The 18,402-nt window shown below is 44.8% G+C and overlaps 1 protein-coding gene across 1 annotated transcript in view; it reads left to right on the forward strand.

Moving 5' to 3' along the window:
* BBS4 (Bardet-Biedl syndrome 4) overlaps positions 1-18,402 on the forward strand; it is a 40,408-nt gene that overhangs the window by 16,443 nt on the left and 5,563 nt on the right. Inside the window, exons 3-13 of the mRNA XM_035118050.2 lie at positions 123-202; positions 2,167-2,230; positions 3,828-3,939; positions 4,395-4,467; positions 6,687-6,740; positions 12,863-12,990; positions 14,201-14,255; positions 15,327-15,395; positions 15,813-15,965; positions 16,793-16,964; positions 17,924-17,993. Of these exons, the coding sequence (XP_034973941.2) occupies positions 123-202; positions 2,167-2,230; positions 3,828-3,939; positions 4,395-4,467; positions 6,687-6,740; positions 12,863-12,990; positions 14,201-14,255; positions 15,327-15,395; positions 15,813-15,965; positions 16,793-16,964; positions 17,924-17,993 (1,030 nt within the window). The remainder of the gene's footprint in view (positions 1-122; positions 203-2,166; positions 2,231-3,827; positions 3,940-4,394; positions 4,468-6,686; positions 6,741-12,862; positions 12,991-14,200; positions 14,256-15,326; positions 15,396-15,812; positions 15,966-16,792; positions 16,965-17,923; positions 17,994-18,402) is intronic.

An 18,402-nucleotide genomic window follows, 5' to 3' on the forward strand; every position in this document is an offset into this window, starting at 1 on the left:
AACCTCATGTAGCAGGTCTGGTCCAAGGTTCAGCTTCTCTCTGGGTAAAGTACAAAAACTGGGTCTCAAAAGGCATCATCTACTAGATCTCTAAATGCTTGTTCTGCTGCCTTTTTGCACAGTGCCAGAACTGCGCAGTCTGGAGAGCAGGAATTGGCTGATCCACTTGTACTACATTCGCAAAGACTATGATTCGTGTAAGGTAGGAATATGATATACCCTGACTTTTTTGCACTTTAAATCAAAGGTGGGGAACCTGTGGATCTCTAGACGTTGCTGAGCTCCGTTTTCCATCAGCCCCAGGCGGCCAATGACCAGATATTATCAGAATTGCAAACCAGCATCTGTAGGGCTATAGTTTTGCCACCAGTGCCTTTTAAGGATAACTTCAGAGAAGTACCTAGGCCTTTGCTTTGGAGAAGGACTTCGGTTCTTCTTGGAACACTTCCAAAACAAGATTTAAAGATAGGGAATATACCAAGGGCTCCTTGTACAGGTTCCTCCACCCTTCTCTGGTTTGTTATAGACAGAGTTTCTTATTAAACCTGAATCAGAGGTAACTATGGTTCACACTAATCAAGATTGCTTCCAAACCATGATTTGAAGTGGGTTTGCATACCCCGGGTTTATCCTAGTGATGGTTAATATTCTTCCTCTTCCAAAAAGCCTCCTGTTAACTGAATTAACTGAATTTTTGTTTTGCATTTGGTTGGTTGGTTGCTTCAAAATCTAATGAGAGCATGGCAGTATGTTAACATGTGCCATCCTTAGGAACTGCTACCCCTTTACCAAAACTTGTCAGAGTCATGAATGCAGCTACCCAATTTCTCCTTTTGAATCAATCGCAGCCTCCTAGATCTCCCCACTCGGTCCTCACTGTCATCGGGTCTCTGCTGGTGATCCTATGCATACTTACTCAGAGCGGTTCAGAGTGGTGGGAGCCCCATCCGCTGCAGCGGGACTCCGAGAATGGAGCCTGGGAGGCACATGGCTGGTGTCGCTGCCGCTGCTGGTGGCCACGTGTCTTTCTGGCTTGGTGCCCCCTCCTGGCCAAGCTGGGTGGTGTGGGGGGCACACTGGCTGGCACCTGCGCTGGGAGAGTTCAGGGCTGCTCTTGCATGACCCACTGTTGCCCGCTGGCCATGCCCTCCCCTGTTGTGGCTGTGGTGGCGGCCTACTGCTGCAACTCCTCTTCTTGCTGGGTGCCTCGGCCTCTCAGCCAGCCCAGGGTTGGGGCACCCATGGGTGTCCCTTCGCTGGCCACAAGGAGAAGGAGGCCCAGTCTGGGCACAGCTTGCCTTCCTGAGGCTCTGGAAGACGGCAGGAGCTCAGCCCCATGAGGGAGCCTCTTGTGGGGGCTCTCCGAAATCTGTGCCCCTCTTGTCCTCCATTGCTTGGAGCCCACTTGGTATGAAAATTTGGACCACCCTGCTCTAATCATTATGTCACACTGGCTCCTAGAGGTGCAGCTTTCTCTTTATAGTGAATACAGGAATCTTTGGGAACCTTTAGCTATTTTTTAAAAAAATAATTTACTCTTGGTGCTGTGCAAAGAGAGTGTGTACTTCTAAGGACCATCAAGGCAGGCACTTAATTTCCCAATAGATGGATAACAGTAATCTATTCCACAAGTACTTGGGTGGCAGGAGTTTCACTTGCCCTAATGTTACCTATTCAGAGGTCGTTGCCTTAATGTTAACATTTTTTAATGCAAAAGGGGTTTTTTATAGTGCCATTAAATGAAATTGAAAGCCTTGCCAATGTCAAAGCTATCAAAAAGCTCCTGCTCTTGGATAATTTGACTTTAGGAGGGTCTTTTCCAGGAAGGACAAATTACCAGCGCGAGAGGTAGTGGTTTCAACAGGCATTTCCTTGCTCTGAAAAAAGGAGAAAATTATAGGCATTTTTTCCCTCTAGCACAGAGACTGGGAATTTGTGGCCCTCCAGATACTGCTAGGCTACAAATCTCATCTTCCTTGACCCTTGACAATGTTGGCTAGCCACAGGTTCTCACCCCTGATCTTTTAGATACCTTTCATTAACAAATACTGGCTTAATGTTGAGGCTAACTTATTAAAGGGTAGAGTTGACAACATTCTGCCCCTTATCCAAAAAAGAAAAGAAAATCTTTTTATTGGAACGTAACTTCTTTACTTTGTGGTTCAGATTCTTATAAAGGAGCAACTCCAAGAGACCCGTGGGATATGTGAATATGCAGTTTATGTTCAAGGTAAGCTAAAAGCACCCACCAATGGCTGACATGCTTCTAACTTGTCTGACACATTTTCCACGAGCAACCTCTCTTTAGGGCTGAAAATAAAATTCTTTCACTGACTCCCTCAGGGAGTTCCAGGGAGTTCCAAAAATACGAGGGTGCTTCCATAGTCCACATAATCCTCATTACTAGAAAACTTTTTTAAAAATGGGACATTTGCATAATCTCTCACTCTTAAGGGGATGGGAGGGAACATGAATTGTAGCCCAGAATGATATTATAATATTTTCACACTAGCAAGAGATAAATCTGTAAACACAGCTCAAAATACACAGGTCACATTAACATAAAAGCGTGGCTTACCATGCACAAGCAAATCCTTCCGATTTCATTTTTCCTTTCTCATCTGCTTATACTGGGAGGAGACAAACCATGATCCTTGACTTAGCTTTTCACTTCCAACAAACCACAATTTGCAGCCAAGGTTTCTTATTTACTTACCAATTGTGGATTGTTGGAGAAAAACAAACCATGATCTCTGGTTCAGAAGTAATATTATGCCAGGAACCGTGCTTTGTTACCTCCCAGTGGAAAGAGGGAGGGGAACAATAGCACAGATAGAAGCATTCATGGCAAACTGCTAACTACAATTTGCTGTGACATGATTACTAGAAGTCTGAAAAAGAGGACAATTGTACATCTCTCTAAAGTGTGCCCTAAAATATTTAAGGTACTTACAAACTACCAAGAAAGTTGATATTCAGTACACATTTAGCTGAAGATTACTGCAGGATTCTGAGAATTGGTGGTATTTATTTTAGTCGTTCATTAGCTACATTTTCTACCAAATGGCACATGGCATACGATACAAAAAATTACAATAAATCAGCAATACAAACATTCAACACTTATTGCACTCTTACTATAAATTTATTATCATTTTACCCTTAGACCATTCTTCTCCCCTGAGGAGCTTAGAGCAGCTTATGTACAGTTCTTCTGTCCAGGCTATATGGGGTCATACCTACTGGAGCTAGTAGAAATGCATCATTTGCTGTTTTTACATTTTAACCGTCAGTGTGCAGGACATAATAAGGCAGAACTCACCATTACAGGATAAAGATGTGACAGCTTCTATAATTTTCCTAGTTGCTGTGTCGGATGCTAAAATCCATGGCAGAAAGTTGAATTGGGTATTGGAGCTTTGAACTCTTCATCGACTGTGGACCTTGCTGCTGCGGCTGCCTTTGTCTGCTGCGGCTGCACACATTATGCCACAGTTGGTGTGTATAGTTTGGGCCATGATAACAGACAAAAGCGATCCTATGACTCTTTCAGGACAAGCGGGCCAGAGAAATGCTAAACTACCCCATGGGCTTCGCTTACCACAAAGGAACAGTGGTGGCAATGGCACCATGGTTTCCAGATACAGAACCCACCAGCTGCTAGTTCTGCTCCGCTTTGACCTACCTCCTTCAAAAGTGCTTCAGCTGGGAAGCTGGTGGGGGTAGGTTCCCCTCCTGCACTTCTATACATTTCAGCATTGCCCAGGGTGCAGCTTACTTCCTCGAAAGGACTCCCGATTAACATGCTGTGCATTGTTGTTTTTCAGCTTTGATATTTCGCTTGGAAGGGAAGATTCATGAATCACTTGAGCTTTTCCAGACTTGTGCTATTCTTACGCCCCGGAGTGCAGACAACCTCAAGCAGGTGGCACGATCGCTGTAGGTTCCATTTTATTCTTCAGATTTTGCGTGTTGAATAAAGGGAGTGGGGTTACCAAAGGCTGTTTTACTCCCATTAGCCTCCATATTTGCATAGGCGAACTACTTAATCATACACCCTCCCTTGTCCACACACTTAAAAACGTAAAAACCCTGCTGGACCAGACCAATTCAGACCATCTAATTCAGCATCTTACAAACAGTGGCCAACTAGACACCTCTAGGACATGAAAGCAACAGCCTGCCTCCATTCTAATAAAGTCCTTTTAACAGGTGTTGTGACATGCTTTGAATCCCCTGTATAGTGGACAAGTATTGGATTCTTCTGTTTGACTCTACAGCACAGTAGGCTTCCCTAGAGCTCTCTTTGATCCTCTGACTGACACACAATTGATGGTCCAGTGATACCTTGGGAGGAAAGGGTAAGAAAAATAAGATCTGACATTTTCTTGCAGGTTTCTTTTGGGAAAACACAAAGCAGCCATTGAAGTGTACAACGATGCGGCCCAATACAACGAGAAGGACTGGGTATGCCCTAGGTTTTCTTTGCTACTTGTAAATAGAATGGAGTAGAATTTGAGACTTGCAGATCGATGGCTGACCTATGAGTCAGTTTTGCACAGCACTTTCTTCTGTGCAGGGGCAGCAGCTCCAGCACCAGCCTGTCCTCGGAATGCAGCTTATGAGAGGTGTTAATGGGAATCTGGGTCTACACAGACACAGCCTTAATGATTCCTGTGGCAAGTGGGAACGGTGCTCCTGCAACAGCAGGAACTGCTGCTGCCTCTATTGCATGTACTGCTCAGTTTGATATGTTCCCCATTGTGATCATGTGCAGTCATATGACCAAGGACAGCTATGACTTCCCCTTTATAGGGGAAAGTGACTATGTGGATCAGCTCTTAGTCCCATTGGGAGTCTAGTTGCATTGAAGAGATAAGCCTGTTTCATAAATTCCATGATACAGGAAGGAATATACAACCTTCCCACATAGTTGATCAAAACAGAGGAAGCACTGGTTATTGTCTCTGCCAGATGTGCACACAGATGGCTCCCTGCTTTAATATTCAGCAGGAAAACAAAACATGGCTTGATACTCGCTCTTGGACCGAATGCCGCATCTTGGGTGGTGAGTCTGCCACAGCAGAGGATCAGCATAGGCAAAACATTGTGTACCAAGCTGGATTACCACAACGGACACCAAAATGATCACTGCCAAGGCATATCCATTCATTTCTTTGTCACATTTCTTACTCCGGTCTTCAGCCAAGAGCTCTCAGAGTAGCTAACACAGATTTAGAAGCAGCAAAAAGCCTAAGTACAATTAACATTGATAAAGCAGCCAGAATATATCAGTGCCAGACATGTTAAATCAGAGGTCTTAAAATGTAAGGCTCTAAACACTCGAAAAGTGCTTGAGCAAACAAAAAAATACCCTTGCCAGGCACACTAAAGACATTGAACTCTGCCCAGGTGAATCTAGTGTTCATTCATTTGTTAATGGACTTCTGGAGAACCCTGACAGCATCTCTGTTGTTGAAGTGGCACACTGACGAGCCTTATAACTAAATTTATCTTTCTTATTACATGATGTAAATATATATTGGGCCCAGTATTTATTTTCTGCTTGCATAAGCTCATCCATCAGGTTTATATGCAGAATTCCAATGATAGTTGTTAAAAGAAAGATTAACAGATGTGTCTGACTAAATCTTTGCCGGGTTTTCAGTTTAATTGTATTTCTGTAGCATCTTTGGTCATAACGGGCTGAAGTTAACAACTCAGATCCATTGAACTTTTCTTTTTGATTCTGGAAGACCAAGTAAGTTACAGTGGCCCAGTTCACACATCATGATAAACCATAGTTTATGGTTTACTGTGAACAATGAACATGCAGATCTGGGCCACTTTGCCACACCACAGCAACAAATCATGTTTCTTGGCTTAACATTATATATCCAAATTGGAGATCATAGTAGTTTGGTTCCACCCAGTCAGTCAGGAAGCAAAAAATCATGCTTTGTTTGAAGTAAAACCAGTCATAATCTCCAGTTCAGACGTAATGCCGTAGTAGGGATTGTGGTTTGTTCTTCACATGAACTAGTGGGGATGAGCGAAGCCGCTTAGATCAGCATGTTCATGGTAAACTATTAACTATGGTTTACTGTGATGTGTGAATGAGGCCAGAATTTGGCTATTTGTAAATGAAGAGATTTTTCAAGCACAGATCTGGGGCATTTAGTACTGTTAATATTCTACTGAATGGAAATGATTTGTTACCAATCTGAGAAAATGGGATGGCCATTTGGTGGTGTGATAGATTGTGCCATTCCTGGGTTTGTTTGTTTTTGAGCACATTGTGGTTTTGCAACTAGTGAGCTTGAGCTTGAGACCAATACGGTGGTACCTCGGTTTATGAACACAATTGGTTCCGGAAGTCTGTTCATAAACTGAAGCGTTCATAAACTGAAGCAAACTTTCCCATTGAAAGTAATGGAAAGTGGATGAATCTGTTCCAGATGGTCCGTGGAGTACTTAAACTGAAGCGTTCATAAACTGAAGCGAAATTTCCCATTGAAAGTAATGGAAAGTGAATTAATCTGTTCCAGATGGGTTCGCGGCGTTCGTAAACCAACAATTCGTAAACCGAGGTGTTCATAAACTGAGGTTCCACTGTAATGACAAGAGGTTTTATCCCCTCATGTATCACATGTGGATTTACATGTCCCCTTTCCCCTCACATCTAGGAGATCTGCCACAACTTGGGTGTCTGCTACATGCACCTGAAGCATTTCAACAAGGTAAAGTGGGCAGTTGTCTGCAGGGCCGTCTTGAGCAGATCGCGCGCCCTGGTGCTGAGGGGCGGAGATCGCTCTGCCGCCCGCCCCGCCCTCGCAGGGCGCAATTGGTTTCCGCGCGGCTTTGTCGCGCGGCGCCCTCCTTACCAGGCCGGTGCCCAGCTTACCAGCCCCCCGCCCTGGTGCACTGCGCCACCGGGGGTCTACGTAGAGCCGGGCCTGGTTGTCTGGCAAGCATGGAAGGTCCAGAGCAGGGGTCCCCAAACTACGGCCCCCGGGCCGGATGCGGCCCAATTGGCCTCCCAATCCAGCCCGCGACGACCCCCGCCGCCCGCTCTTACGGCGCGCGGCGCGGCGACGATCTTAAAAATCGGCAAAAAATCGCCGAAAATCCTTTGTGCGCATGCGTATGGGCCTCTCCCGACCCAGAAGAGGTCATTTCCGATGCACTTCCGGGTCGGGGGAGGCCCATACGCATGCGCACAAGCGATTTTCGGCGATTTTTTCCCGACTGTGCGCGTGTGCGCATGGGCGCGCACTCCCCCGCCCTCCGGCCCGCTGCGCGCGCACTCCCCTACCTTCCAGCCCGCCGCGCGGTAAGTCTGGGGACCCCTGGTCCAGAGGGTGCAGCCTGAGAATGGGCATTTTATGCAGTGGCTCTGTTTCTGGAATGCTTTCCCCAGGGAGGCTTGCCTGGTGCCTTCGTTACATAACTTTAAGCACCAGGTTCCTCTTTAAGCACCACATTCCTCTTCTGCCAGGCCTTTGGCTCATTAAACAATCTATGGTCTTTTAAACCGGGGCAGGGTATTGGGTTTTTTGGTTATTATGTTATGTATTTTTGAATTTTTTTATACCAGGGTGGATAAAAAACATTGATTTTTTTTTTAAAAAATTGGATTTTTAAAATTTAAATTGGATTTTTAAAGTAAAATGCTTTTGGAGGAAAAAATCTTTCTAAAGATAGTTTTCTATTTAAGTTACATTATAGTCCAAAGGAAATAAGGATTTGTTTTAAGTTTTTCCATGTGTGCAGAAACTCAGTCTAATTTGTTTTTTAAGGAAATTGTTATTAAGGAAATGATTATTTTTCTCCTTTCAAATATAAACAGTTAACTTATTAAACCTCACAATAATTTCATAATTATCTATGTATTTCTAATAGTATAACCAAATCAGTAATTTTTGATATAACTGTAAAAACTACTCTGAAAATTTATTATTCTAAAATTGAAACCTTCATTTGGTTGTAAATATTAAGATTATACCAGTAGGAATGTCTTTCTGTAAAAAAATGATTTAAATCAAGTCTTACTGACTAGTGATTTAAATTGTGATTTAAATCAATTTGATTTTAAATCAAATCCACCCTGTTTTATACTGTAAAGCATCCTGTGATTCTCAGATGAAGGGTGGGATATGCATTTAATCAAACAAACAAACAAACAAACAAACAAACAAACAAACAACAGTCCAAGTCAGGCATCCCCAAACTGCGGCCCTCCAGACATTTTGGCTTACAACTCCCATGATCCCTAGCTAACAGGACCAGTGGTTGGGAAAGAGGGGAATTGTAGTCCAAAACATCTAGAGGGCTGAAGTTTGGGGATGCCTGGTCCAAGTGGTTGGGTTGTATCCTGAGGAACCCTCAATAGCTGTATGGAATTGAGATGAAGGAAGTCTATGCAGTAGAGCTCTAGAAAAAGAGCCATTGGTTGAGTTCAACAGCTCCTCCTCTTGTTCAGTGTGTGCTGCTCCATCAATACCAGTTGCAGAAAAGATATTCCAGTCCTAATTGGCATCTTGCATGTTGCAGATACATTGCAGAGGGGGCACCTTGATAAAAGGACTTGGGGGTTGTTCTCTTAAGCATTGGAAAGGGTTCTTTTCTGACTGACAGGTTCCTAGTATGCCTCTCATTCTCATGTTAGAACCACAATATTTGTTTTTTCCTAAAGCAGCTGGTACGGTCATAACAAGGGTTGAAGGCAACCCTGTTTAGGGAAGTTTTTAAAGTTTGATGTTTTATTGTGTTTTTAATATTCTGTTGGGAGACACCAAGAGTGGCTGGGAAAACCCAGCCAGATGGGTAGGGTATAAATAATAAATTATTATTATTATTATTAATAATAATAATATCATCATCATCATCACCAACATCATCAAATAAGTTACGCACAACTAAAACTTTCCCATAATATTACTTTGTGTACAACTTTGTGTACAACCTAGTAGGATTTGGGTTTGAATTGCAGAAATCAGCCTTTTTGGTGGGTGGGTATCAAGGACTGACACATGGAGGAGTGGGGGGGGGGCAGGCTATCAGGGTATAACGGCCTTGCCCAGACTAGTGCCCACAAGATGCTTTGCACTACAACTTCCATCATCCCTTACCATTGACCATGCTGTTTGAGGCTGATGGGAACTATAGTCGAAAACATCTGGAGGGCATTAGGCTGGAGAAGGCTTGGGTGTAAGATTGAAGTGAGCAGAACTGTTGTTAATAGACAGGAAATTATATGTGGCTGAGCAGCATGTATGTGTATGGCCCCTGGAGTCCCTAGCCCATGTTCCTATAGTTAGTGAGTGTTTGACAGAAACAGCCCAGACCTTCTCAGTCTCTGCAAAATGTGAGGCCTATTAACTTGCTGTTTGAATGGGACCCTAAATGCGGAATCCTCTGCATGTTAAACCAAATCCACACCACGTGTTGGCTGTCAGAGTTTTGAGTGGAAAGCTAGAAGAGCAGAGATACCTGCCTCTCATGGAGTTAGTAGAAGAATCTAGCTGGAAATTCTCCAAAATCCTGATATCTGACAGGAGCAAACCAGTGGCAAACCACACCAAGCAAGTCGGAGTTAACCCTTTATAAGCAAAAACAGAATCTGCACGGGAGCGTCAGGCCTAATGAGTACAGCAACTCATCTCCGGCAGGTCTTGCCCCCATGAAGCAGCTTCAGTCATCTCTCTCTCTCTTGGCCTCCTTCCTGCTTCAGCCTTTGTCTCCAATTCTGGACTTCTTTCTGCCACAGACTATCCCCACTCATTGAGCCCTGTTACCTCTCCAGCTTCTGACACCTTCTCCCCCCAGTCTTCTCCCTCTGACCACTCATCCCACCACCAATCCCCTGGCTCGGAGCCTTTTTCCCATGGGTCTTTCACAGTTGGTTCCTCCCACCATTCCTCTGCGTCCAATCAGCCCCTGACAGTATCTTGACTATGACCTGCATGTGTCGTTGGCACGAAAGCGATTTAGAAGAATCCCCGTCGTCATATATTTTACATGGCTGTTTATTTTTACATATTAAAAAATTTATATATGGATGTTTTATGATGGCCTATACTTGTAATGCCTAATAAAGGTTTGGTGAAGTAAGAAGTACCACGAAAGGGAGCCTCGGACTTGGCAAGCACACCACCTGTTTCCTGAGCTGTAGCCTGGAGACTTTTGGACAATCACATGAAAATGCCTGGGCTCCATGTGTTGTTTGATTGGTTCCCACCATATCTTTAGCATAGGGATCTTTATAAATCCCTATAAAGGTCCGTATAGTTAAAGCTATGGTTTTCCCAGTAGTGATGTATGGAAGTGAGAGCTGGACCATAAAGAAGGCTGATCGCCGAAGAATTGATGCTTTTGAATTATGGTGCTGGAGGAGACTCTTGAGAGTCCCATGGACTGCAAGATCAAACCTATCCATTCTGAAGGAAATCAGCCCTGAGTGCTCACTGGAAGGACAGATCGTGAAGCTGAGGCTCCAATACTTTGGCCACCTCATGAGAAGAGAAGACTCCCTGGAAAAGACCCTGATGTTGGGAAAGATTGAGGGCACTAGGAGAAGGGGACGACACAGGACGAGATGGTTGGACAGTGTTCTCGAAGCTACGAACATGAGTTTGACCAAACTGCGGGAGGCAGTGCAAGACAGGAATGCCTGGCGTGCTCTGGTTCATGGAGTCACGAAGAGTCGGACACGACTAAACGACTAAACAACAAGGATCTTTAGCATCTGTAGCCCTCCAGATGTTTGCATCAGCCCTTTCCACATGGACAATGGTCAGGGATGGTGGGGTTTTTTTGAGTAATGAAGCCAGTTGCAGAAAGTATCCAAGATAGTGATACTGTCTTTACTGAGACTACTGTAGCCCTCAGGTCAGAGCTTGCTTTACTGTCACCAATTAGGAAGATGTACCAGTTTGATTTTTGCAAGCCATGAAAACGGCCTGTTCTCTCCAGTTTTGGGCACACAAACATTTGCCTTGAGGTGTTAATGGGCCATTAGTATGAGAAATTTCCTCCTGCTCACATTTCCCCTTTGCTGCGCCCCGTACACCATGCTGCTTCCTTGCATCGAGTCACATGGGCCTATAAAATATAATGAAGCCTATAGAATGTGCTGGCATTTTAGCTTTTTAGCAATGAATATCCCGTGGCTGCATAATTCTTTTTTTACTTTGTCAGCATCTCTCTCCTTTAATGTGCCTGGAAAAAAAGAGAGAAGAAAACCTGCAACCTTTCATTCCAGTCCCACCGGCTGGGCCCAGGGGAGGAAAAGAGGCCATTGCAATCGATGCTTCTCATTGGAGGGGATTAACAATGTGCCCAGGAGGAGCAGTTCTGCTCCTTTGTGCAGTTCAGCAGCCCTCCTGGCTCAGTGCTGGGATAAGCATTTTGTGGAATGATGAGCTGTAAAAGCCTCGGTAACACCCAATCCTGCCAGTCCGCAGATTCTGGCTTCCTAGTGCTTCTAGGCCTATTTAACTCGGGGAAGCACCCAGGAAGACAGGAAGGGAAGGGGCAAAGCAAATGCAGCCTCACCTTTGAGGCTGATCCCACTGCCCACTTGGCTGGAGAATTCAGGGGGGAACGAAGGAGGAAACGAACTCTGCTCCTAGCTTGTCTATTGTTGTTGTTTAGTCGTTTAGTCATGTCTGACTCTTTGTGACCCCATGGACCAGAGCACGCCAGGCACTCCTGTCTTGCACTGCCTCCTGCAGTTTGGTCAAACTCATGTTGGTAGCTTCGAGAACACTGTCCAACCATCTCGTCCTCTGTCGTCCCCTTCTCCTAGTGCCCTCAATCTTTCCCAACATCAGGGTCTTTTCCAAGGATTCTTCTCTTCTCATGAGGTGGCCAAAGTATTGGAGCCTCAGCTTCACGATCTGTCCTCGATGTCTGCTATATGTCCTCGATGTCTACTATAAGACCTGAGCTACTATAAGACCTGAGCTACTATAAGATCTGAGCTTGTCTACTATAAGACCTGTTTTGGCAGTGGAGGGAGAGAGTTAGAAAATAGGGCTTATCCCAAGAGCTTCATGCAATAAATTATATTCCCTCCATAAGAGAGAGAGAGAGAGAGAAAGAGAGAGAGAGAGAGAAAGAAAGAAAGAAAGAAAGAAAGAAAGAAAGAAAGAAAGAAAGAAAGAAAGAAAGAAAGAAAATATCACCAGAGGAGCTCAAGTTGGACCAGCAAAAGGGAGTGAGGAATTAACAAGCAAGGGGATTTTTTTTTTTTATAATTGTGAGGCATCCACAGTTGTTCAAAAGGGAGATCATTGGCGAGTGTGTTAGCTTGGTTGCTTTTCTGTCTTTCTCTTACGGGTGGAGCTGCATCATACAGTATAGGCAGCAAGGGAGTAACTAGCCATTGGTGGGACCAGATACCTGGTTGGTTTGCATTCCAAAGGTCCCAGTTCAACCCCTGACATCTCCAGTTCAAAGGGACACAGATAGCTGGACTTTCTCAGCCTGAGAAGGGCAGTAGCCCTGGGGTAGAATGTCCCAGCTTCAGTTTCCAGCATCTCCAGGTAAGGGTGGTAGAAACTCCTGTCTGAAACCCTGAAGAGCCACAGCCATTGAACTAAATCAATGGATGGTCTGACTTCGTACAGTGCAGTTGCATAAGCTCAAACTTATTTGCTCATTATTTTTCTGGGTCATTGAGTCACCAGGGATGATGGGACGGGATGATGGGAATTGTAGTCCAAAACATCTGGAGGGCCGAAGTCTGGGGATGTCTGATATAGGTTTACCATTTCAGTGTGAACCACTTCATGAAGTTCACCTGAATAGTGGCATATAAATATCTGAAAATGAATAATACACTCTGTGCTCTGCTCAGGCAAAAGATCAGCTAAATAATGCCCTGGAGCTCAACCGACATGACCTGACATACATGATGCTGGGGAAGATCCACCTGTTGGAAGGGCAGACGGACAAAGCCATTGAAGTCTATAAGAAAGCAGTGGAGTAAGAGCCTTTCTTCTCTTGTTCTGTTGGGGGTGGAGGGTGGGAAAGATGTCTTGTGACCAGGAATTAACCTCATTGTACAGAACTAGAAAGCGCTGAGAAAAGTCCTCTCTCGTGGCCCAGGCAGCCATCTTAGGCACAGTTTTGGATTACTGCTCCCACCTTTCAGGTCCCTTTGAAGCGCATGAATTTACATAGGTCTTCAACCCCAAGGCTATAAGCCTGTGTGACAGCCTGCAAATCAGCTTCTTCAAACTATTTCTGAAGGCTGTTCTGAGCATTTTCATAGCACTCATGAGGGGAAACAGAATCTGCTGCTGCTGTTCTCACAGTATGAGCCCCAACAAAAGGGGTTCTGTTCAAACAGCCTCTAATAGAATTAGTTTTGTTCATTTTTTGGTGTTTTTTTTTTAAAAAAGGAATCATTTGTCTTTTATTCCTTCCCCGGTTTGTATTTATTTATTATTTAATAAGTGCATTTAGAACCTGCCTTTCATTGCAATAGATCCCAGGGCAGAGTACAAATTACATAAAAGCACATAAAACAGCCATGCACTGCAAAGCCGAGAGGAACGATAAGAACAGCTTATGGCCTTTTAATGTAAATCGATCAGAGAGCTTTGCTGTGGTGCAGTATGTAAATTGAAAAACAAAATACAAACAACTCAGGCAGAGTGGGGAAAGCTCCTCTACATTTGCTGCCCTAGCCAATTAAAATACGCAGCAATGTGGCAACTGGATGGGTCTGTTAGCCCTGGGATATTCCAGAGGCAAATGTATTTAAGCCTTTCTGTGACCCGCTTGCTTTCAGCAAGTAAAGATTTCTGCCCGGCACGTCATTTGCCATAGCCTTCTGCTCAGGCCACAAAGTGGCAGACGGGGGCTTGGTAGTCCTTCTTTAAGGCTGATAAAATGTCTCCTTCACATGCAAGATTGGGGCTAGTCCTCCCATTCTGCAGGAAGCAGATCACTTCAAGTGGCAATTTTTGGACCACCGTCAAAGGGTAGCAACTTGTACGATATTTACTGTAGTTTATTTTTATCACCATAGTGGGGAACATTTGTATTTTCTGCATATGGGGCAGAAATGTCATGGGCCATCTCTGCGTGAAACTCGTCCATGCCCTTGCATAACAATGGATGCCACTCTGTATTAATGAGGGTACCAGATGTCATAAAAACTCTAGGGTCTCTTTTTTTGTTGTTTCAGGTTCTCTCCGGAAAACCCAGAGCTCCTTACAACTCTGGGCTTGCTCTACCTGGAGGTATGGGAGGTTGCTAATTGGTTAGTTGTTCAGTTTGGTCCAGCAGCTGTTAATGGCATTCATGTTGAGGCATCCCCATTGCCGCTTTGAGAGTTTTCTCAAAAAATTACACCAGACTGGGTTAAACCACAGAGTCTAGGGCTTGCTGATCAGAAGGTCGGCGGTTCGAATCCCTGCAAGGGGGTGAGCTCCTGTTGCTCGGTCCCAGCTCCTGCCCACCTAGCAGTTCGAAAGCACATCAAAAGTGCAAGTGGATAAATAGGGACCGCTCCGGCGGGAAGGTAAACGGCGTTTCCGTGTGCTGCTCTGGTTCGCCAGAAGCAGCTTTGTCATGCTGGCCACATGACCCGGAAGCTGTCTGCGGACAAACGCCTGCTCCCTCGGCCTATAGAGTGAGATGAGCGCCGCAACCCCAGAGTCGGACACGACTGGACCTGATGGTCAGGGGCCCCTTTACCTTTTTATCTCTTCTAAATATGTGCTTTAGATCATCACAGGAAGGAACTTACTTTACGCAGTTGAGCCAAAGCAGAATGCAGATAGGCTCTGCTTCTATAACTTGCTAGTCCAAGTATATGAAGGCGGAAACAGTAGCTTTGTGAGTTTTCTATATAGGAAAGGACCACGTATTGGATACAAAGGCACCTTAGAGAAATTCAGAAATGGCTTTAAAGTTTCCTGGGGATAAGCAATGTCACACAGTTTCATGAGTCGACAGTTTTCTCTGTACCATAATTCTGCCAAATCCCTAGCTCACTCCCCAAATGGTTCTTGTTTATGCAACTTGGGCCTCCATTTTGTCTCTGGGCAGGATTTCCTCATCTAAATGCTTGCTTCATTTCCTAGCAGCCTCAGTAATGGCCCAAGATTATTAGGTTTCTAGTGTAGATTTCCCAGGAGGAAAGGATAGGGCTTTGAATTCTGGGGTGTGATATTTGGGACTGGTTGACTTTTGAGTCCTTTCTTAGGGGAGAGCCAGATTTAGAGCATGCCAGCCAAAGATGCAGTGAAAAATGTATTGTGCTTCAGTTGTTTAAATATTCTACTGATATTTTACTTTACTTTACTTAGCTCGAGGTTCATCAGAAAGCCTTTGAGTATCTTGGGAATGCACTCACGTATGATCCCAGCAACTATAAGGTAACTCAGGGGGATGGGAATATATTGAATTGTTGGCAGAAACAGAAGAAAATCAATATGAATGTCACAAAATGCTAACCTAACTAAACAGTTGGATGAGCTGGTCAGAGTCACTAAAGTACCTTTTCCTTCTTGGCGCTCTCTACATGTTTTTGACTGCAAATCTCGTCAGCCCTAGTTGTAGTCCAAAACATCTTCTGGGCACCATGTTGGGGAAGGCTGATCTTTCCTAGTCCTTGGTCCTGCCTATCCCACTAGGTTCCAGGTATGTGTGGCTTTGGGTGTATTCCTGATGTGCAAAACCTTTCTCCAGTCATTGCTCTGATAATGCCTTCGCATTCTTTACTCACCGATAGTGGTGAAAAGCCAGTTTATTAGCCCCCTACGATTTGGTTTTTGCTTTATTCTGTTCCAAAGGCCATCTTGGCAGCTGGCAGCATGATGCAGACACATGGAGACTTCGATGTAGCCCTCACCAAGTACCGAGTGGTCGCTTGTGCTGTCCCTGAAAGCCCCCCGCTCTGGAACAACATTGGAATGTGCTTCTTCGGCAAAAAGAAATATGTGGCGGTAGGTGTGTTTTGTGTCATCTGCCTACCCTATTATCTTCCTGAATTTGCATCCATTTGTGATTGTCTTTTACCCCCTCCTTCCCCTCTTCCCAATCCTCCAGCATGCAGAATTGGAAGTGGGGAGGCAGGCATTTCTTTCAATAGCATTGCTGTTCCTCTGGCTATTTCTTGGCTTCTCCATACCCCAGCATAAAGGAGAGAAATACCCACCTACCCCTTGAGCCCTCTGGCACAAAGAGAGGCAGGGTTTTATCTTATTTGCACTGATGTTTGGAAAAGATAAAAGCAGTCAGGGTTTTGTTAATTCCATCTTAGCTAGCGTTGGCAACTTGGAGAGCAACATCAGTGCTGGTTTTGACCAATAAAGCCTTGAACCGCTCAGGACTCCAATACCTCGACGGCCGTCTCTCTCCATATGAACCTACTCAGACCCTGAGATCCTCTTCTGAGGCCCTTCTTCTTGTCTCCACGAGAAGTACGGAGGGTGGCAACACAAGAATGGCCCCTTTCTGCAGTAGCTCCCCATCTGTGGAATACTCTCCCAAGGGAAGTTCGCCTGGTGCCTTCATTGTACCCCTTTAGGCACCAGGTGAAAACGTTATTCTTTCATCAGGCCTTTGGCCAATTGGCATCTAATGCCCTTTTAAATGTGTTGCCGGAGAGGGGATTATTGGGTTGTCTTTATTTTTGTGAATGAATTTCTTTTGGAGAGGCGTTATTATTTGGAAAGATCAAGAAAATGGCACCCTTGGCCTCTACCCCTAAAGCAGCCATTTCCTAATGCCTCTGCCTTCTTTTATTAACTGGAGTCATTTCCCCCTGCAGGCCATCAGCTGCCTGAAACGAGCAAACTACCTTGCTCCCTTTGACTGGAAGATTCTGTACAACCTTGGCCTCGTCCATCTGACAATGCAGCAGTATGCCTCTGCGTTCCACTTCATCAGTGCTGCCATCCATCTCCAGCCAAAGCTGGCAGAACTCTACATGTTGTTAGCAGGTAGCACCACACACACCTGCCACCCTTACCTGGTTACTACAATGGAAATTCTGTTTCTTATTGACGTTAGGGGATGCCACCCTGGTTGAAATCACTAGTATAAATTGATGTAGTGTTTTAAGTACCTGTATGTGGTTTGTTCAATATTGATGATATCATTTCTTCCCTTAATAATCCCAGTAGACATTATTCCCATTATACAGACTGGGAACTTAATTCAAGAGACTGACTTGCCTAAGGCTACCTCTTATGGTCGTGACTAAATGGGCAGTTCGAATCCAGATCTCCCAGGTTCACAGCCAACTTTCTGTTCAGTGAACTAAACCCTGGTTTGAAATAAAATCAGCTGCGATGCAGGTGCAGAAGTACCAGATCCATGGAGGTTTCCTATCTTTGGTTAGCATTGATTCTGAATCCATGAAGCAGGCTTATACTTAGACCATTAGCCTTTTCTGGTTGGTAGTAGCTTTCAATGGGTCTTTCCCATCACCCAATACTTGAGATCTTTAGCTGGAGATGAACAACCTCTGGCCCACCAGACATTGCTGGACTACAACTCCCCTTATCCCTCAGCCCTTGGCCATTCTGGGTGGGGAATAGGGAAGTCACAGTTCAACAACATCCAGAGGGCCACAGGTTTCCCCATTTCTGCTTTAACTGGAGTTGGCAGGGAGTGAACCTGGAAACCTGAGCAGGGCCTTTCTACCTACAGCTCTCCTGAGAAGACTTGTTGTTCCCTGCCTCAAACATTCCTTAAGAACATTGCATGTGGGGGCGTGGGGCAGGGAATCAAATTCAAACCCTACTCCACCATCAGCTTCCTGGAAGGCAAGTCTTTCTCTCAGTCCCCTTCCCAGCTGCAATATGAGAATAAAGACACTGGCCAAAGGTACAGAATTAATTTAGAATATATTCACTTTGCCAGCAAGAGTTATCCCATTTCCCCTTTCTTGATACAGTTGCTCTGACAAATCTTGAAGATTTAGAGAATGCCAAGCTCGCCTATCAAAAAGCTTCAGCGCTGGACACGTACGTTTCTTAGTTTACTTGGGGCAGTTTACTTGTTAAATAGTGCTCTTTCTGCACCTACCCAAAAGTGGCTCCATAGAGCACATATCCTCTCCCATCTCTTCACTATCTGTACCTTAAGGCTGGCACTATCTGTGAGCTTTCTTGTTTCTTAGGACCACACTTTCTCAACTTTTTGTTTTCGTGGTGGGGAGATCAGGAGGTTGTGCATGCATGTTTCTGTAAGTGGGCTCTAGTCCATGAAAAGTGTTTTCCACACTAAATCTCCCTCTGGGAACTTGCCATATGAACCTAATTCCACTGGTCTATAGCTGTGTGCAAGACGTTATCCTGCACAGATTAATCTGGAAATGTACTCTGTAAAGTAGACAATCTTGGCCTCTAGTGTTTGCTGAGCTTCACTTGCTTC

The sequence above is a fragment of the Zootoca vivipara genome, chromosome 14 (assembly GCF_963506605.1).
Source record: "Zootoca vivipara chromosome 14, rZooViv1.1, whole genome shotgun sequence".
Taxonomy (NCBI): domain Eukaryota; kingdom Metazoa; phylum Chordata; class Lepidosauria; order Squamata; family Lacertidae; genus Zootoca; species Zootoca vivipara.